At 68.7% G+C, this 17,297-nt stretch overlaps 1 protein-coding gene across 1 annotated transcript; it reads left to right on the top strand.

The window, feature by feature from the left end:
* Positions 1–1,989: 1,989 nt before the first annotated feature.
* PPP1R3F (protein phosphatase 1 regulatory subunit 3F) lies at positions 1,990–16,378 on the top strand. Its single transcript, XM_074941615.1, has 4 exons — positions 1,990–3,888; positions 14,529–14,584; positions 15,150–15,217; positions 15,587–16,378. Exons 1-4 carry the CDS (start codon positions 2,033–2,035, stop codon positions 16,376–16,378), a joined length of 2,772 nt encoding a protein of 923 aa, XP_074797716.1. The 5' UTR covers positions 1,990–2,032.
* Positions 16,379–17,297: the final 919 nt, after the last annotated feature.

Raw genomic sequence — 17,297 nt, 5'->3', positions numbered from 1 at the left:
CGCCTGGCCCCCCAACCCCTCTCCTCACCCCTTCCCCCCCACAGCGGCTCAGACCCCCCTCCAGCCCCCCTCTCACCTTGGGGGGCTCCAGCCGCCCCGCCCCACCGGGGAGCCCCATGGCCGCTGGCTCAGAGCACCCGGGGCTCCTCAGACGCTTCTGGGCCCCCCCCACTGTCCCCCGGTTATATGGGCGCCGGCCTCCTCCCGACGCGACGCCAAACCCTCCGCCCGCCCCCCCGACCCACCGCCCTGCCCCCCCGGCGCCGCTGGGGTGCGGCTGGCCCGACCCCCCCCAGAGCGGGCGGGGAATTTTCAGGGGAACTCCAGGGTCAGGTCGGGGCGCGGGCAACTTTCACTGCGCCGGAGAGACGGCAGCCGGCTGACCTGAGACGGGGCCCGCCCCCCCCAGCCGGGCCCGCAGGCCCCCCCGGCACCGCCCGCCCCCCCAGCCGGGCCCGCACGCCCCCCCAGCCGGGCCCGCCCGCCCCCCCGGCACCGCCCGCCCCCGCAGCCGGGCCCGCAGGCCCCCCCGGCACCGCCCGACCCCCCCAGCGGGGCCCGCAGACGCCCCGCGGCACTGCCCGCCCCCCCCAGCTGGGCCCGCAGGCCCCCCCGGCACCGCCCGCCCCCCCAGCCGGGCCCACAGACGCCCCCCGGCACCGCCCGCCCCCCCCAGCCAGGCCCGCAGGCGCCCCCCGGCACCGCCCGTCCCCCCCCAGAGCCGGGCCCGCAGGCACCTCCCAGCACCACCTGTCCCTGCCGAGCCGGGCCCGCAGGCGCCCCCCGGCACCGCCCGTCCCCCCCAGAGCCGGGCAGTGGCTCGTCCCTGCCATCTGTCCCCCCCAGGGTCCGGGTCCCCTCGCGGGGCGGCTGGCGCTGTCTGACCCTGCCCTGGTGAGGAGGGGTGAGTGGGGCTGGACACACAGACGGGCGGAGGGGTGTGCATGAGGACAGACAGGCGGACGGAGGGGTGTGCGTGGGGATGGATGGACGGAGGGGTGTGTGTATGGACAGACACGTGAGCAGAGGGCTGTGCATGGTGATGGACAGACAGGCGGAGGGGTGTGCGTGGGGACAGACAGACAGAGGGGTGAGCGTGTGGGTTAGGGACAGACAGGCGGATGGAGGGGTGTATGGGGGGACAGACAGGCGGACGGAGGGGTGTATAGGGATGGACAGTCAGGCTGAGGGGTGTGCGTGGGGACAGACAGGCAGACAGAGGGGTGAGCATGTGGCTTAGGGACAGGCGGATGGAGGGGTGTATGGGGGGACAGACAGGCGGAGGGGCGAGTGTGGATGGACAGACAGCCGGACGGAGGGGTGTATAGGGACGGACGGTCAGGCGGAGGGAGGGGCGTGGGGACAGACAGACAAGCGGAGGGGTGAGCGTGTGGCTTAGGGACAGGCGGACGGAGGGGTGTATGGGGACGGACGGACAGACAGGCGCAGGGGTGGGCATGGGCACAGACATGCAGGCGGAGGGGGCTATTTGTGTGGGGACGGACAGGCGGACGGAGGGGCAGAGGTCTGTGGGTGGGGGGGGCTGAATGCTGCAGGCTGCTGGTGACCCTGCTTAGCCGGCTCGGGGCCCGGGTGGGCTGGGGGGCAGGGAAAGGGGGGCTCGGGGGAGGGCAGAGAGCCTGGGCGTCATTAGTTACCAGCCCCCCGCCCCCCTGCCCTGCCCCCAGCCCCTCCCCCATCCCCCCCACAACCCCCTGCCCTGCCCCCAGCCCCCACAACCCACCCCCCCGCTCATCCCACTGCCCTGCCCCCCGCCCCTCCCGGGTTCTCCCTCCCCCGCCCCCTCCTTGGCTCCGCCCCCCGCCTCGCTCCGCCCCCCCCAGCCGCCGCCGCCGCCGCCGCCATGGCCGGCGCGGCCTCCCCCTCCCCGCGGCCCCCCCTGCGCCGGCCCCGGGCGGGGGAGCAGGAGCCCCCCCCGCTCCCCGCTTGGCAGCTTTCCCAGCATGCCCCGGGACAGCCCCACTCCCAGCATGCTGCAGGGCAACACCAAGGGCCAACCTCCCAGCAGGCCATGGGGCAACCCCACTCCCAGCATGCCCTGGGGTACGGGCTGGAGCCGCTCTCCCAGCATGCCGCGGGGCACGGCGAAGAGCCGCTCTCCCAGCATGCTGCGGGGCACGGCGAGGAGCCGCTCTCCCAGCATGCCCTGGGGTATGGGCCGGAGCCGCTCTCCCAGCATGCCATGGGGCACGGCGAAGAGCCGCTCTCCAGGCATGCCGCGGGGCACGGCGAAGAGCCGCTCTCCCAGCATGCCATGGGGCAAGGCGAGGAGCCGCTCTCCCAGCATGCCCTGGGGCACGGCGAAGAGCCGCTCTCCCAGCATGCTGCGGGGCACGGCGAGGAGCCGCTCTCCCAGCATGCCCTGAGGTACGGGCCGGAGCCACTCTCCCAGCATGCCATGGGGCACGGCGAAGAGCTGCTCTCCCAGCATGCCGCGGGGCACGGCGAAGAGCCACTCTCCCAGCATGCCGCGGGGCACGGCGAAGAGCCACTCTCCCAGCATGCCGCGGGGCACGGCGAGGAGCCGCTCTCCCAGCATGCCACGGGGCACGGCCTGGAGCCACTCTCCCAGCATGCCCTGGGGCACGGCGAAGAGCCGCTCTCCCAGCATGTAACGGGGCACGGCGAGGAGCCGCTCTCCCAGCATGCAGCGGGGCACGGCGAGGAGCCGCTCTCCCAGCATGCCGCGGGGCACGGCGAAGAGCCACTCTCCCAGCATGTAATGGGGCACGGCGAGGAGCCGCTCTCCCAGCATGCCGCGGGGCACGGCGAGGAGCCGCTCTCCCAACATGCCGCGGGGCACGGCGAAGAGCCGCTCTCCCAGCATGCCGCGGGGCACGGCGAGGAGCCGCTCTCCCAGCATGCCGCGGGGCACGGCGAGGAGCTGCTCTCCCAGCATGCCACGGGGCACGGCCTGGAGCCACTCTCCCAGCATGCCCTGGGGCACAGCCCAGAACCGCTCTCCCAGCATGCCATGGGGCACGGCGAGGAGCCGCTCTCCCAGCATGCCACGGGGCACAGCCCAGAACCGCTCTCCCAGCATGCCACAGGGCACGGCGAGGAGCCGCTCTCCCAGCATGCCGCGGGGCACGGCGAGGAGCCGCTCTCCCAGCATGCCCTGGGGTACGGGCCGGAGCCGCTCTCCCAGCATGCCGCGGGGCACAGTGAAGAGCCGCTCTCCCAGCATGCCGCGGGGCACGGCGAGGAGCCGCTCTCCCAGCCTGTCGCAGGGGCGCGCCGGGTGCTGTTTGCCGATGCCCTGGGCTTGCCTTTGACCCGTCTGCGGCGCTACCAGCCCTGGCCGCCCCCCTCACCCGAGTCGCCCCCCGAGGTGCTGCCCCCCACCGGCCAGCCACCCCCCGCCCCCTACCTGCTGCCCGCCTTCGTGCTGCCCCCGCCGGGGCAGGGCGAGCCGGAGCGGCTGGCGCGGCTGCGCCGGGCCATGGTGGAGCTGGAGGAGGTGCTGGCCCCGGGGCCGGGCGAGCCCTGGCGGCTGCGGGGCACCGTGCGGGTGCTGAACGTGGCCTACCGCAAAGCCGTGCACGTGCGAGCCAGCCGGGACCGCTGGCGCACCTACCGCGACCACCCCGCCTGCTATGTGCCGGGGGGCTCGCCCGACGGGGGGCTGAGCGACCGCTTCGCCTTCAGCCTGCCCTTCGGCCCCGGCCAGGAGGGGGAGGAGGAGGGGGACGAAGCCCGGCTGGATTTCGTGATCCGGTACCAGACCGACGAGGGCGTCTACTGGGCCAATAACCAGGGGAAGAACTACAGCGTGGTGATGAAGGGCCTGCCCCCGCCCCGGGCGACCCCCAGCACTGCCGGCCTGGGGCGGCAGCTGAAGAGTTGCATGAGGCCGGAGAGGATGAGGTAAAATCCCACCGTCCTCCCGGGACCCCCTGTGAGAACCGCCAAATCCCCCCAATCCCTGTGACTGTGAGCCCCCCAGATCCCCTGATCTGTGACACTGAACCCCCCAATTCCCCCCAATGCCCATGACTCTGAGCCCCCCAAATCCCCCTATCTGTGAATGAGCCCCCCAGTCCCTCCAATCTGTGACACTAAATCCCCCAATCGCCCGATCTGTGACTCTGAGCCCCCCAATTCCTCCCGATCCCCGTGACTCTGAGCCCCTCAATCCCCCTGATCCCCGTGACTCTGAGCCCCACAATCCCCCTGACTCTGAGCCCCCACATCCCCCCAATCCCCGTGACTCTGAGCCCCCCAATTCCTCCCGATCCCCGTGACTCTGAGCCCCTCAATCCCCCCGATCCCTGTGACTCTGAGCCCCACAATCCCCCTGACTCTGAGCCCCCACATCCCCCCGTTCTGTGACTCTGAGCCCCCCAATCCCCATGACACTGAGCCCCTCAATCCTCCCAATCCCATGACTCTGAACCCCCTAAATCTCCCCAATCCCCGTGATTCTGAGCCCCCCAATACTCCAAATCTGTGACTCTGAGCCCCCACAGCCCCCTGATCCCCATGACTCTGAGCCCCCCAAATCCCCCGATCCCCGTGACTCTGAGCCCCCCAATCCCTGTGACATTGAGCCCCTGAATCCCACTGATCCCCGTGACTCTGAGCCCCCCAAACCCTGATCTGTGACTCTGAATCCCCAATTCCTCCTGATCCCCGTGACTGAGCCCCCCAAATCCCTGCTATCCCGTGACTCTGAGACCCCCAATTCCTCCCAATCCCCGTGACTCTGAGCCCCTCAATCCCCCCGATCTATGACTCTGAGCCCCCAAATCCCCCCGATCCCTGAGACTCTGAGCCCCTCAATCCCCCCGATCCCCGTGACTCTGAGCCCCCACAGCCCCCCGATCCCCATGACTCTGAGGCCCCCAAATCCCCCAATCCTCATGACTCTGAGCCCCCGAATCCCTCCGATCTGTGACTCTGAGCCCCCAAATCCTCCTGATCCCTGTGACTCTGAGCCCCCAAATCCTCCTGATCCCTGTGACTCTGAACCCTCCAAATCCCCCATCTGTGAATGAGCCCCCCAATCCTCCCAATCCCCATGACTCTGAGCCCCCCAAATCCCCCTATCTGTGAATGAGCCCCTTAATCCCCCCAATCTGTGACACTAAGTCCCCCAATCGCCCAATCTGTGACTCTGAGCCCCCCAATTCCCCCCGATCCCCGTGAATCTGAGCCCCTCAATCCCCCTGATCCCCGTGACTCTGAGCCCCACAATCCCCCTGACTCTGAGCCCCCACATCCCCCCAATCCCCATGACTCTGAGCCCCCCAATCCCCCCGATCCCCATGACTCTGAACCCCCCAAATCCTCCCAATCCCCGTGATTCTAAGCCCCCCAATACCCCAAATCTGTGACTCTGAGCCCCCACAGCCCCCAATTCCCATGACTCGGAGCCCCCCAAATACCCCCAATCCCTGTGACTCTGAGCCCCCAAATCCCCCGATCCCCGTGACTCTGAGCCCCGCAATCCCTGTGACATTGAGCCCCTGAATCCCCCTGATCCCCGTGACTCTGAGCCCCCACAGCCCCCCGATCCCATGACTCTGAGCCCCCCAAACCCTGATCTGTGACTCTGAATCCCCTATTCCCCCAATCCCCATGACTGAGCCCCCCAAATCCCCGCGATCCCGTGACTCTGAGCCCCCCCAATTCCTCCCGATCCCCGTGACTCTGAGCCCCTCAATCCCCCTGATCCCCGTGACTCTGAGCCCCTCAATCCCCCCGATCTGTGACTCTGAGCCCCTCAATTCTCCTGACCTGTGACTCTGAGCCCCTCAATCCCCCTGATCCCCGTGACTCTGAGCCCCCCAAATCCCCCAATCCTCATGACTCTGAGCCCCCCAATCCCCCTTATCTGTGACTCTGAGCCCCCAAATCCCTCTGATCCCCATGATTGAGCCCCCAATACCCCCAATCTGTAACTCTGAGCCTCCACACCCCCCCGATTTCCTGTGACTCTGAGCCCCCCAAATCCTCCCAATCCCTGTGACTCTGAGCCCTCCAAAGCCCCCAATCTGTGACTCTGAGCCCCCGAAATTCCCCTGATCCCCATGACTCTGAGCCCCCCACATTCCCCTGATGTATGACTCTGAGCCCCCCAATCCCTGTGACTCTGAGCCCCTCAATCCCCCCAATCTGTGACTCTAGGCCCCCGAAATCCCCCCTGATCCCCATGACTCTGAGCCCCTCAATCCCCCTGATCTGTGACTCTGAGCCCTCAAATCCCCCCGATCCCTTTGACACTGAGCCCCCCAAGGCCCCCAATCTGTGACTCTGAGCCCCCCAAATCCCTCCAATCCTCATGACTCTGAGCCCCTGAATCCCTCTGATCTGTGACTCTGAGCCCCCCAAATCCTCCCGATCCCTGTGACTCTGAGCCCCCCAAAACTCCCCATCTGTGACTCTGAGCCCCCGAAATCCCCCTGATCCCCATGACTCTGAGCCCCCCACATTCCCCCGATCTATGACTCCGAGCCCCCCAGTCCCCGTGACTCTGAGCCCCTCAATCCCCCCAATCTTTGACTCTCAGCCCCCGAAATCCCCCCCGATCCCCGTGACTCTGAGCCTCTCAATTCCCCTGATCTGTGATTCTGAGCCCCCAAATCCCCCCGATCCCTGAGATTCTCAGCCCCTCAATCCCCCCGATCCCCGTGACTCTGAGCCCCCACAGCCCCCCGATCCCCATGACTCTTAGCCCCCCAAATCCCCCCAATACCCGTGACTTTGACTCCCATGAATCTGAGCCCCCAATTGCCCCGATCCCTATGACTCTGAGCCCCCACATCCACCTGATTCCTGTGACTCTGAGCCCCCCAATCCCCCTGATCTGTGACTCTGAGCCCCCGAAATCCTCCCACTCCCTGTGACTCTGAGCCCCCCAAAGCCCCCAATCTGTGACTCTGAGCCCCCGAAATCCCCCTGATCCCCATGAATCTGAGCCCCCCACATTCCCCTGATCTATGACTCTGAGCCCCCCAATCCCTGTGACTCTGAGCCCCTTAATCCCCCCGATCTGTGACTCTGAGCCCCCGAAATCCCCCGGATTCCCGTGACTCTGAGCCCCCCACATCCCCCCGATCTATGACTCTGAGCCCCCCAATCCCTGTGACTCTGAGCCCCTCAATCCCCCCAATCTGTGATTCTGAGCCCCCGAAATCCCCCCGATCCCAATGACTCTGAGCCCCCCAAATACCACCGATCTGTGACTCTGAGCCCCCAAAATCCCCCCGATCCCCATTACTCTGAGCCCCCCATATCCGCCCCATCTATAACTCTGAGCCCCCCAATCCCCGTGACTCTGAGCCCCTTGATCCCCCAGATCTGTGACTCTGAGCCCCCCAAATCCCTCCAATCCCTGTGACTCTGAGCCCCCCAAATCCCCCAATCTCGGACTCTGAGCCCCCCCAATCCCCATGACTCTGAGCCCCCAAATCCCTCCAGTTTATCAGGGGGTGCAGAGCCTATGGAAGAGCAGCCCAGACACTGCTCTGAATTACAAGGGGCAGGTTATATGGGGAGGGACCCTGCCTTTTCCCGCCCTCCTTCTGAGATAGTCCCTGCCCCACAGGGCACAGAGTGTTGGGGGGAGATGTTGGAGGTCTCGGGGTGGGTTTAAACTGCGGACAGAGGATCAGCAAGTGAGAGGGGAAAGGTTTCATTTGGGCAGGGTGGCATTGTTGGTCTGTGCAAGCATCAGCACTTGTGCAAAGTGAGTGTGCATTGCTTCCAGATCAGGTGCAAGCATTAGCACTAGTGCAGAGCAAGTGTGCAATGCTCCCAAGTCAGAACTCACCCTGCTCCCGTGTGCACTTGTTCCCATGAATGCCAAGTGTGTGTGTAATGCTCCCAAACCAGAATTCACCCTCTTCCCTTGTGCTATCACTTGCACGAGTGAAAAGTGGATGTGAAACACTCCCAAATCACAATTTGCCCTGCTTCCTCTTGCAAATGTTAGCAGTAGTGCAAAGTGAGTGTTCAATGCTCCCAAATCAGAATTCGCCCTGCTCCTTTGTGCAGTCATTTGCACACGTGCAAAGTGCATGTGTAATGCTCTCAATCCAGAACTCACACTGTTCCCTTGTGCTATTATTTGCACTACTGAAAAGTGAGTGTGAAACGCTCCCAAATCACAATGCCCTCCTCTCTCATGCACAGGATAGCACTAGTGCAAAGCCAGTGTGCAATGCCCCCAAAGCAGGTGCATGTGTTAGCACTCGTTCAAAGTGACTGTGAAACATTCCCAGGTCAGCATTCACCCCGCTGCACTGTGTGTCTCAGTACTAGTGCAAGGCAAGTGTGCAAGGCTCCCCAACCAGAATTCACCATGGGGTCTCGATGAAGGGCTTTCACGCCTGCCTTGCACTAGTGCACGTTGGGAGGCGAGCAACCCCATGCGGGCTGTCGGTGCAGATCTGCCGGTGGTTCTAGGAGGGGACAGGCCGGCCGGGGGATTGAACTCCAACGCCCGAGGCAGAGCGAGGAGAAAGGCAGTTCAGGTTAAAGCCCCCGCCCCTCGTGGTCTGAAATTTCACCATCGCGTTTCCAGCTGCCGGCGGGCGAGTTCTGCGTAGTGAAAAACAAGCTGCGGGGGAAATGGGGCAGCGCCGTCATCTATTATTTCTAAAAAAACCGAGAACGAGGGCTGCGGAGAGAAGGTGAAATCACTTCGCCGGGGTGTTTTCTCTGAAACTCGGGCAGCAAAAGTGGTTTCCAAAAGGGGCAGGAAACAGAGTTAATAACGAGCCGAGCGGGGAGTGAAAAGTCTTTTGCGGTCGGCTGAGTTTGTCAGAGATCACATTTAAAGTGGGTAGATAGGTGGATAAAAGGGCCCAATATGGGCATTTCTGCACCAGAATCTCAGGCGGGGTCTGGGCAGCGTCCGGCGCAACAGGCCCTGGTCTCGTTGGGGTCTGGGCAGCACCTGGTGCAAAGGGGCCCTGGTCTCGTCGGGGTCTGGTGGCTCCCGGCACGACAGGGTCCTGGTCTCATCGGGGTCTGGTGGCTCCGGCGCAACGGGGCCCTGATCTCGGTTGGGGACTGGGCGGCTCCCGGCGCGACGGGGCCCTGGTCTCGGTCGGGGTCTGGGCGGCTCCCGGCGCGACGGGGCCCTGGTCTCGTCGGGGTCTGGAGGCTCCCGGCGCGACGGGGCCCTGGTCTCGCTCAGGGTCTGGGCGGCTCCCGGCACGACGGGGCCCTGGTCTCGTCGGGGTCTGGGCAGCACCCAGTGCAAAGGGGCCCTGATCTCGTCGGGGTCTGGGCGGCTCCCGGCGCGACGGGGCCCTGGTCTCGTCGGGGTCTGGGCGGCTCCCGGCGCGACGGGGCCCTGGTCTCGTCGGGGTCTGGAGGCTCCCGTCACGACGGGGCCCTGGTCTCGGTCTGGGTCTGGGCGGCTCCCGGCGTGAAGGGGCCCTGGTCTCGGTCGGGGTCTGGTGGCTCCCGGCGCGACGGGGCCCTGGTCTCGGTCGGGGTCTGGGCGGCTCCCGGCGCGACGGGGCCCTGGTCTCGTCAGGGTCTGGGCGGCTCCCGGCGCGACGGGGCCCTGGTCTCGGTCTGGGTCTGGGCGGCTCCCGGCGTGAAGGGGCCCTGGTCTCGTCGGGGTCTGGGCGGCTCCCGGCGCGACGGGGCCCTGGTCTCGTCAGGGTCTGGGCGGCTCCCGGCGCGACGGGGCCCTGGTCTCGGTCGGGGTCTGGAGGCTCCCGGCGCGACGGGGCCCTGGTCTCGGTCTGGGTCTGGGCGGCTCCCGGCGTGAAGGGGCCCTGGTCTCGTCGGGGTCTGGGCGGCTCCCGGCGCGACGGGGCCCTGGTCTCGTCGGGGTCTGGGCGGCTCCCGGCGCGACGGGGCCCTGGTCTCGGTCGGGGTCTGGAGGCTCCCGGCGCGACGGGGCCCTGGTCTCGTCGGGGTCTGGAGGCTCCCGGCGCGACGGGGCCCTGGTCTCGGTCGGGGTCTGGTGGCTCCCGGCGCGACGGGGCCCTGGTTTCGGTCTGGGTCTGGTGGCTCCCGGCGTGACGGGGCCCTGGTCTCGGTCGGGGTCTGGAGGCTCCCGGCGCGACGGGGCCCTGGTCTCGTCGGGGTCTGGTGGCTCCCGGCACGACGGGGCCCTGGTCTCGATCTGGGTCTGGTGGCTCCCGGCGCGACGGGGCCCTGGTCTCGTCGGGGTCTGGAGGCTCCCGGCACGACGGGGCCCTGGTCTCGATCTGGGTCTGGTGGCTCCCGGCGCGACGGGGCCCTGGTCTCGTCGGGGTCTGGAGGCTCCCGGCACGACGGGGCCCTGGTCTCGGTCGGGGTCTGGAGGCTCCCGGCGCGACGGGGCCCTGGTCTCGTCGGGGTCTGGAGGCTCCCGGCGCGACGGGGCCCTGGTCTCGGTCGGGGTCTGGGCGGCTCCCGGCGCGACAGGGCTCTGGTCTCGGTCGGGGTCTGGTGGCTCCCGGCGCGACGGGGCCCTGGTTTCGGTCTGGGTCTGGTGGCTCCCGGCGTGACGGGGCCCTGGTCTCGGTCGGGGTCTGGAGGCTCCCGGCGCGACGGGGCCCTGGTCTCGTCGGGGTCTGGTGGCTCCCGGCACGACGGGGCCCTGGTCTCGATCTGGGTCTGGTGGCTCCCGGCGCGACGGGGCCCTGGTCTCGTCGGGGTCTGGAGGCTCCCGGCACGACGGGGCCCTGGTCTCGGTCGGGGTCTGGAGGCTCCCGGCGCGACGGGGCCCTGGTCTCGATCTGGGTCTGGTGGCTCCCGGCGCGACGGGGCCCTGGTCTCGTCGGGGTCTGGAGGCTCCCGGCACGACGGGGCCCTGGTCTCGGTCGGGGTCTGGAGGCTCCCGGCGCGACGGGGCTCTGGTCTCGGTCTGGGTCTGGGCGGCTCCCGGCGCGACGGGGCTCTGGTCTCGGTCGGGGTCTGGAGGCTCCGGGCACGACGGGGCCCTGGTCTCGGTCGGGGTCTGGGCGGCTCCCGGCGCGACGGGGCTCTGGTCTCGGTCTGGGTCTGGAGGCTCCCGGCGCGACGGGGCCCTGGTCTCGGTCGGGGTCTGGGCGGCTCCCGGCGCGACGGGGCCCTGGTCTCGGTCTGGGTCTGGGCGGCTCCCTGCGCGACGGGGCCCTGGTCTCGGTCGGGGTCTGGAGGCTCCCGGCGCGACGGGGCCCTGGTCTCGGTCGGGGTCTGGAGGCTCCCGGCGCGACGGGGCCCTGGTCTCGGTCTGGGTCTGGAGGCTCCCGGCGCGACGGGGCCCTGGTCTCGATCTGGGTCTGGTGGCTCCCGGCGTGAAGGGGCCCTGGTCTCGGTCTGGGTCTGGTGGCTCCCGGCACGACGGGGCCCTGGTCTCGGTCGGGGTCTGGAGGCTCCCGGCGCGACGGGGCCCTGGTCTCGGTCTGGGTCTGGTGGCTCCCGGCGCGACGGGGCCCTGGTCTCGGTCGGGGTCTGGGCGGCTCCCGGCGCGACGGGGCCCTGGTCTCGTCGGGGTCTGGGCGGCTCCCTGCGCGACGGGGCTCTGGTCTCGGTCGGGGTCTGGGCGGCTCCCGGCGCGACGGGGCCCTGGTCTCGGTCGGGGTCTGGAGGCTCCCGGCGCGACGGGGCTCTGGTCTCGGTCTGGGTCTGGGCGGCTCCCGGCGCGACGGGGCTCTGGTCTCGGTCGGGGTCTGGAGGCTCCGGGCACGACGGGGCCCTGGTCTCGGTCTGGGTCTGGTGGCTCCCGGCACGACGGGGCCCTGGTCTCGGTCGGGGTCTGGGCGGCTCCCGGCGCGACGGGGCCCTGGTCTCGGTCGGGGTCTGGGTGGCTCCCGGCGCGACGGGGCCCTGGTCTCGTCGGGGTCTGGGCGGCTCCCTGCGCGACGGGGCTCTGGTCTCGGTCGGGGTCTGGGCGGCTCCCGGCGCGACGGGGCCCTGGTCTCGTCGGGGTCTGGGCGGCTCCCTGCGCGACGGGGCTCTGGTCTCGTCGGGGTCTGGGCGGCTCCCGGCGCGACGGGGCCCTGGTCTCGGTCGGGGTCTGGGCGGCTCCCGGCGCGACGGGGCCCTGGTCTCGTCGGGGTCTGGGCGGCTCCCGGCGCGACGGGGCCCTGGTCTCGGTCGGGGTCTGGGCGGCTCCCGGCGCGACGGGGCCCTGGTCTCGGTCGGGGTCTGGAGGCTCCCGGCGCGACGGGGCTCTGGTCTCGGTCTGGGTCTGGGCGGCTCCCGGCGCGACGGGGCTCTGGTCTCGGTCGGGGTCTGGAGGCTCCGGGCACGACGGGGCCCTGGTCTCGATCTGGGTCTGGTGGCTCCCGGCGCGACGGGGCCCTGGTCTCGATCTGGGTCTGGGCGGCTCCCGGCGCGACGGGGCTCTGGTCTCGGTCGGGGTCTGGGCGGCTCCCGGCGCGACGGGGCCCTGGTCTCGGTCGGGGTCTGGAGGCTCCCGGCGCGACGGGGCCCTGGTCTCGGTCTGGGTCTGGAGGCTCCCGGCGCGACGGGGCCCTGGTCTCGTCGGGGTCTGGGCGGCTCCCGGCGCGACGGGGCCCTGGACTCGGTCGGGGTCTGGGCGGCTCCCGGCGCGACGGGGCCCTGGTCTCGGTCTGGGTCTGGAGGCTCCCGGCGCGACGGGGCCCTGGTCTCGGTCTGGGTCTGGGCGGCTCCCTGCGCGACGGGGCCCTGGTCTCGGTCGGGGTCTGGAGGCTCCCGGCGTGAAGGGGCCCTGGTCTCGGTCGGGGTCTGGGCGGCTCCCTGCGTGACGGGGCCCTGGTCTCGGTCGGGGTCTGGAGGCTCCCGGCGTGAAGGGGCCCTGGTCTCGTCGGGGTCTGGAGGCTCCCGGCGCGACGGGGCCCTGGTCTCGGTCTGGGTCTGGGCGGCTCCCTGCGCGACGGGGCCCTGGTCTCGGTCGGGGTCTGGAGGCTCCCGGCGTGAAGGGGCCCTGGTCTCGGTCTGGGTCTGGAGGCTCCCGGCGCGACGGGGCCCTGGTCTCGGTCGGGGTCTGGAGGCTCCCTGCGCGACGGGGCCCTGGTCTCGTCGGGGTCTGGGTATAAATACATCTCATGTATTTTATTGGCTTCTCCTTCACCCCGGGGTCCAGCTCCCGGCTCGTTATCCTAATGAGTGCCAGGTGTCAGGGGGTCGCCGTGGTAGGCTGCATCCACGCAAACAACGCGGAGGCCGGTGGCACCTTAAAGACGAACCGATTTATTTGGGCTCAAGCTTTCGTGGGTGAAACCCCCTTCTCCAGACGCCTGGCGTGGAAATTAGATGCTGCTGACACAGGACGAGACGAGAGTTACCTCACCCTAACCCTAACGAATGCTAATTACAGGGCGGTGAGACGGGACGGGCGGGTGGGTGGCTGGGAGCGAGTGAGCTCTAGGTTCTCACGGGGACGAAGACCACACCTAAGGCCTTGCTCTGCCTCAGTTTCCCCATCTCTAGGGCGGGGGGCGGGGCAATGAAGATGCTGAGCGGCAGGGCAGGAGTTTGTATGCTTGGAGTGGGGGCAGGCGTTTAACCCCCGCCATGTCTCCGGTGTGGGTGTGGGGCAGCCGGGTGTCCAGTGATGAGAGCGGGGGCTGGGAGCCAGGACTCCTGGGTTCCTTCTGTGTCTGGGTTTGTGACCGAAATGTTTCTCCTCCGCTAAGACGTGAGCATCAAAGGAAGTTTCTTTTTCCACGGGCCCCACCCCCTGCGACTGACTGTCTACAGCCCCGCACAGGCAGACACACAGGCGGCCGGTTCAGCTTCCCCCCGCCTGCCCTCCTTGCTCCCACCCTCTGGGGCGGAGTCTGACAGTCGCCCTCGGGGACCCCTCTGCATTCAGGGGTGACTCCGGATTGACCCCGGGGGGCTGAGATCAGAATCCAGCCCTGCCCCCATTACAGCCGGGGGTGACTCTGGATTGACCCCAGGGGGCTGAGATCAGAATCCTGCCCTGACCCCTCTGCAATCAGGGGTGACTCCGGATCGACCCCAGGGGGCTGAGATCAGAATCCAGCTCTGTCCCCATTACAGCCGGGGGTTACTCCGGATTGACCCCAGGGGGCTGCGATCAGAATCCAGCCCTGACCCGTCTGCAATCTGGGGTGACTCCGGATTGGCCAGACCCGGTGCCGGGCCGGATTCTCTCTGAGCTCTGCGTCTTGGCATTGTCGCTGTCCCGCCCCCTTGCAGCCCCAGATCTCAGGGCCTGGGCTCCCAGACGCTGACTCGCAGCAAAGGGGAAAACCCAGGAACGCACCCAAAATAGCTGCAGGGTTTTACTCGTGTGGAGATGCCGAGCCGGATTAGGGCCCCCTTGCGCCGGGCGCTGCACAGACCCCTGACCCCAGACACACAGAGAGAGACCATCCCTAAACCGTTTCCACAAAGGGAAACTGAGGCACTCAGCGATTAGAGCTCAGCTGGGCACGTGTGGTCGAGCTGGAATGGAACCTGGGTGCCCTGACTAATACCTTGCCCACACAGACTGGAGGCCCGGACGCCTGGGTTCTCTCCCTGGCTCTGGTAGGGGAGCGGGGAGGGGGCTGGGAACCAGGAAGGTGCCACCCCCCCACCCGGCCCCGGGCAGTGACTGGGTCCTTCTCCCCGCACAGGCCGTGCGAGGAAGAGCCAAGCGATGAAGATACACCAAACCCTGTCGACGCGGAAGGTATGTGGTGCGTGCTTCCCCCCAGCAGTGCCCCCAGCCAGGGTCTCCCCCAGGGCCGTGAGCTTCCCCCCAGCAGTGCCCCCAGCCGGGGTCTCCCCCAGGGCCGCAAGCTTCCCCCCAGCAGTGCCCCCAACCAGGGTCACCCCAGCGCTGCGAGCTTCCCCCTAGCAGTGCCCCCAACCAGGGTCACCCCTAGCTTTGCGAGCTTCCCCCCAGCAGTGCCCCCAGCCGGCGTCACCCCCAGTGCTGCGAGCTTCCCCCCAGCAGTGCCCCCAGCCGGGGTCTCCCCCAGCGCCGTGAGCTTCCCCCCAGCAGTGCCCCCAGCCGGGGTCTCCCCCAGCGCTGCGAGCTTCCCCCAGCAGTGCCCCCAGCTGGCGTCACCCCCCAGTGCTGCGAGCTTCCCCCCAGCAGTGCCCCCAGCCGGGGTCTCCCCCAGCGCCGTGAGCTTCCCCCTAGCAGTGCCCCCAACCGGGGTCACCCCTAGTGCTGCGAGTTTCCCCCCAGGAGTGCCGGGCTGGTTGAGGGGAGCACTAGTGTGGGTGACCCCGTCTCTCTCTGTCTCCAGAAGGGAGCCCTGAAAGGGAGACCCGAAGAGAATCGCCCTCAGCTCCCCCACCGCAGCCCACGGGACAGGTATGAACTGCTGGCAACAGCGTTGCTGTGGGGAGAGAGGCCCCTGCCCGGCCCCCTGCTGAGCCCCCCTCCGCACGGCACCCCCAGTGCCTGGCCCTGCCTGCCAGGGGAGAGCATCCCCTGCCCAGCCCCTCACCTGCCCCCCAGCGCCCGGCCCTGCCTGCCAGACTGGGGCTGCGCAGACCCACAGCAAGGGTCAGCCCCTACCCCAGAGATCTCCCAATCTCACTGACAAAGGCCGGCTCAGGCCCCGTGTCTCACAGGTGGGAAAACTGAGGCACGGCTGTGCCAGAATCGCCCCCCGCACCCCCCGGCACTTGTGGGGGATCCTGCCTCTCCAGCCCCCATCCTTCCCATGCCCTGCTGCAGGTCCCGGCGCTGCCGGTCGCCTCCACATCCCTGGAGACGGAGCCGCCCGCGAGGGAGCCCCCGCAGCCACCCGTGGCCGGCACTCTGGGGCCAGGGGCCTCGTTCTTGGAGGCTGGCCTGGAAGAGCAGGCTGGGCTCTGGCGGGCAGAGGAGGAGGCCGTGGACTCGGAGCTGGAGCAGCTATACCTCTGCCATCTCAGCCGGCTGTGGGCAGAGGAGCTGGGGGGCGCCGGGGGGCGGCCGGGGGGCACGGAAGCGGCTGGCTCCCCCCCAGCCTGGCTGCCTGCCCTGCACCTGAGCCTGCTGAGCGACCGGGACCTGGTGGTCGGCTGCGCCGGGCCAGAGCGGGCGCTGAACAGCTCCCTGGCCCAGGAGATCACCCGGCATTACGCCAGCCCGGCGGGCGAGGGCCTGGAGAGGGGCACGGCCGCCCGGCTCACCCCGCCCGCCGGCCCGGGGCGAGACAGCCCCCCAGCACTGCTGGAGGGCGGGAGCCAGGGAGCCGGCCCAGGCGGGGCCTTGCGGCTGCTAGCGTCAGCCGCCGTGGTGGTGCCGGCATGGACAGCGGCCCCGGTGGGGCGAGGCCGGGGGGGCTGCGGAGGGCCACGGGGCCTGTGGTCAGGGGAGCCCAGGGAGGGGGCGCCCGGCTGCCCCCCGCGGCTGGGGCAGGCCCTGACCCATTCCCTCCTCGTCCTGGGCCTCGTGGTCGTCCTGCCCGTGGTCCTCGGTGGCTGCCTGCCGGCCGCGGTCATCACCCTGTATGTGGTTCTCACGTGGCGCCAGGCGAGCTAGGACCCAGGTGTCCTGGCTCCCAGCCCCCCCGCTCTAGCCCCCTCGCCCCCAGAGCCAGGGAGAGAACCCAGGCGTCCTGGCTCCCAGCCCCCCACTCTAGTCCCCTTGCCCCCAGAGCTGGGGAGGCATCCTGGCTCCCAGCCCCCCCGCCCTACCCCACACTCGTTGTGTCCCACACTGGCGCTGGGGGCCACGTGTCTCTGAAGACCTTACATCGGCTCTTTGTCCCACTTCGCTTCTCTGGCGCATGACCCCCCCATGGCGCCGTATTTATTTTGTACTGGGGGGCGTGGGGGGGTCAGTGGGTCCCCCCCGTGTGGTGCAAAGCGGGTTGTTTGCAGCATGACGCTTCCGCTGAGTGCGACCGAGAGTTTCGGTCCAGCCGCCGGGGGGGGGCTGGCGATCGTCCGGCTGATTCACCGCGCTTGCGTCAGCCCCCAGCGGTGAGGTCCCACGGCACGCCGGAGCCGCCCAGCCACCCACTCCATCGCCGCGTGGCCCTCTTCTGCAAGTCGAAGGAGCTGCCGCTGTGGGAGCGGGGGGGGGCGTGCCTCAGTTTCCCCACATGGGAGCTCTGCCCGTGTTTTGGAAGCCGTGGGACACACTCGGAGTGATGGAGGACGGCCTGAGTCGGAGCCGAGGCTGGGTGGAGGTGAGAGCGGAATCGGACCCAGATCCTGCTGCAGTTGGGAGTGACTCCAGATTGACTCCAGATTAAGTGGGATCAGAATCCTGCCTTGACCCCATTGCAGTCAGGGGTGACTCCGGCTTGACTCTGAATTAACTGAGATGGGAAGTTGGAAAACCTGCCTTGGAGCAGGAGAGGAAAGACTCTGGATCCGCAGCGAGACGGCTCCAGGGGGCCGTGAGCCCCGGGGGGGCAGATATCTGATAACGGGCTCTTCAGGCCGCCAGCACC

Source organism: Natator depressus, unplaced genomic scaffold (assembly GCF_965152275.1).
Source record: "Natator depressus isolate rNatDep1 unplaced genomic scaffold, rNatDep2.hap1 scaffold_103, whole genome shotgun sequence".
Lineage (NCBI taxonomy): Eukaryota > Metazoa > Chordata > Testudines > Cheloniidae > Natator > Natator depressus.
This window is presented reverse-complemented; position numbering and strand designations above follow the sequence as displayed.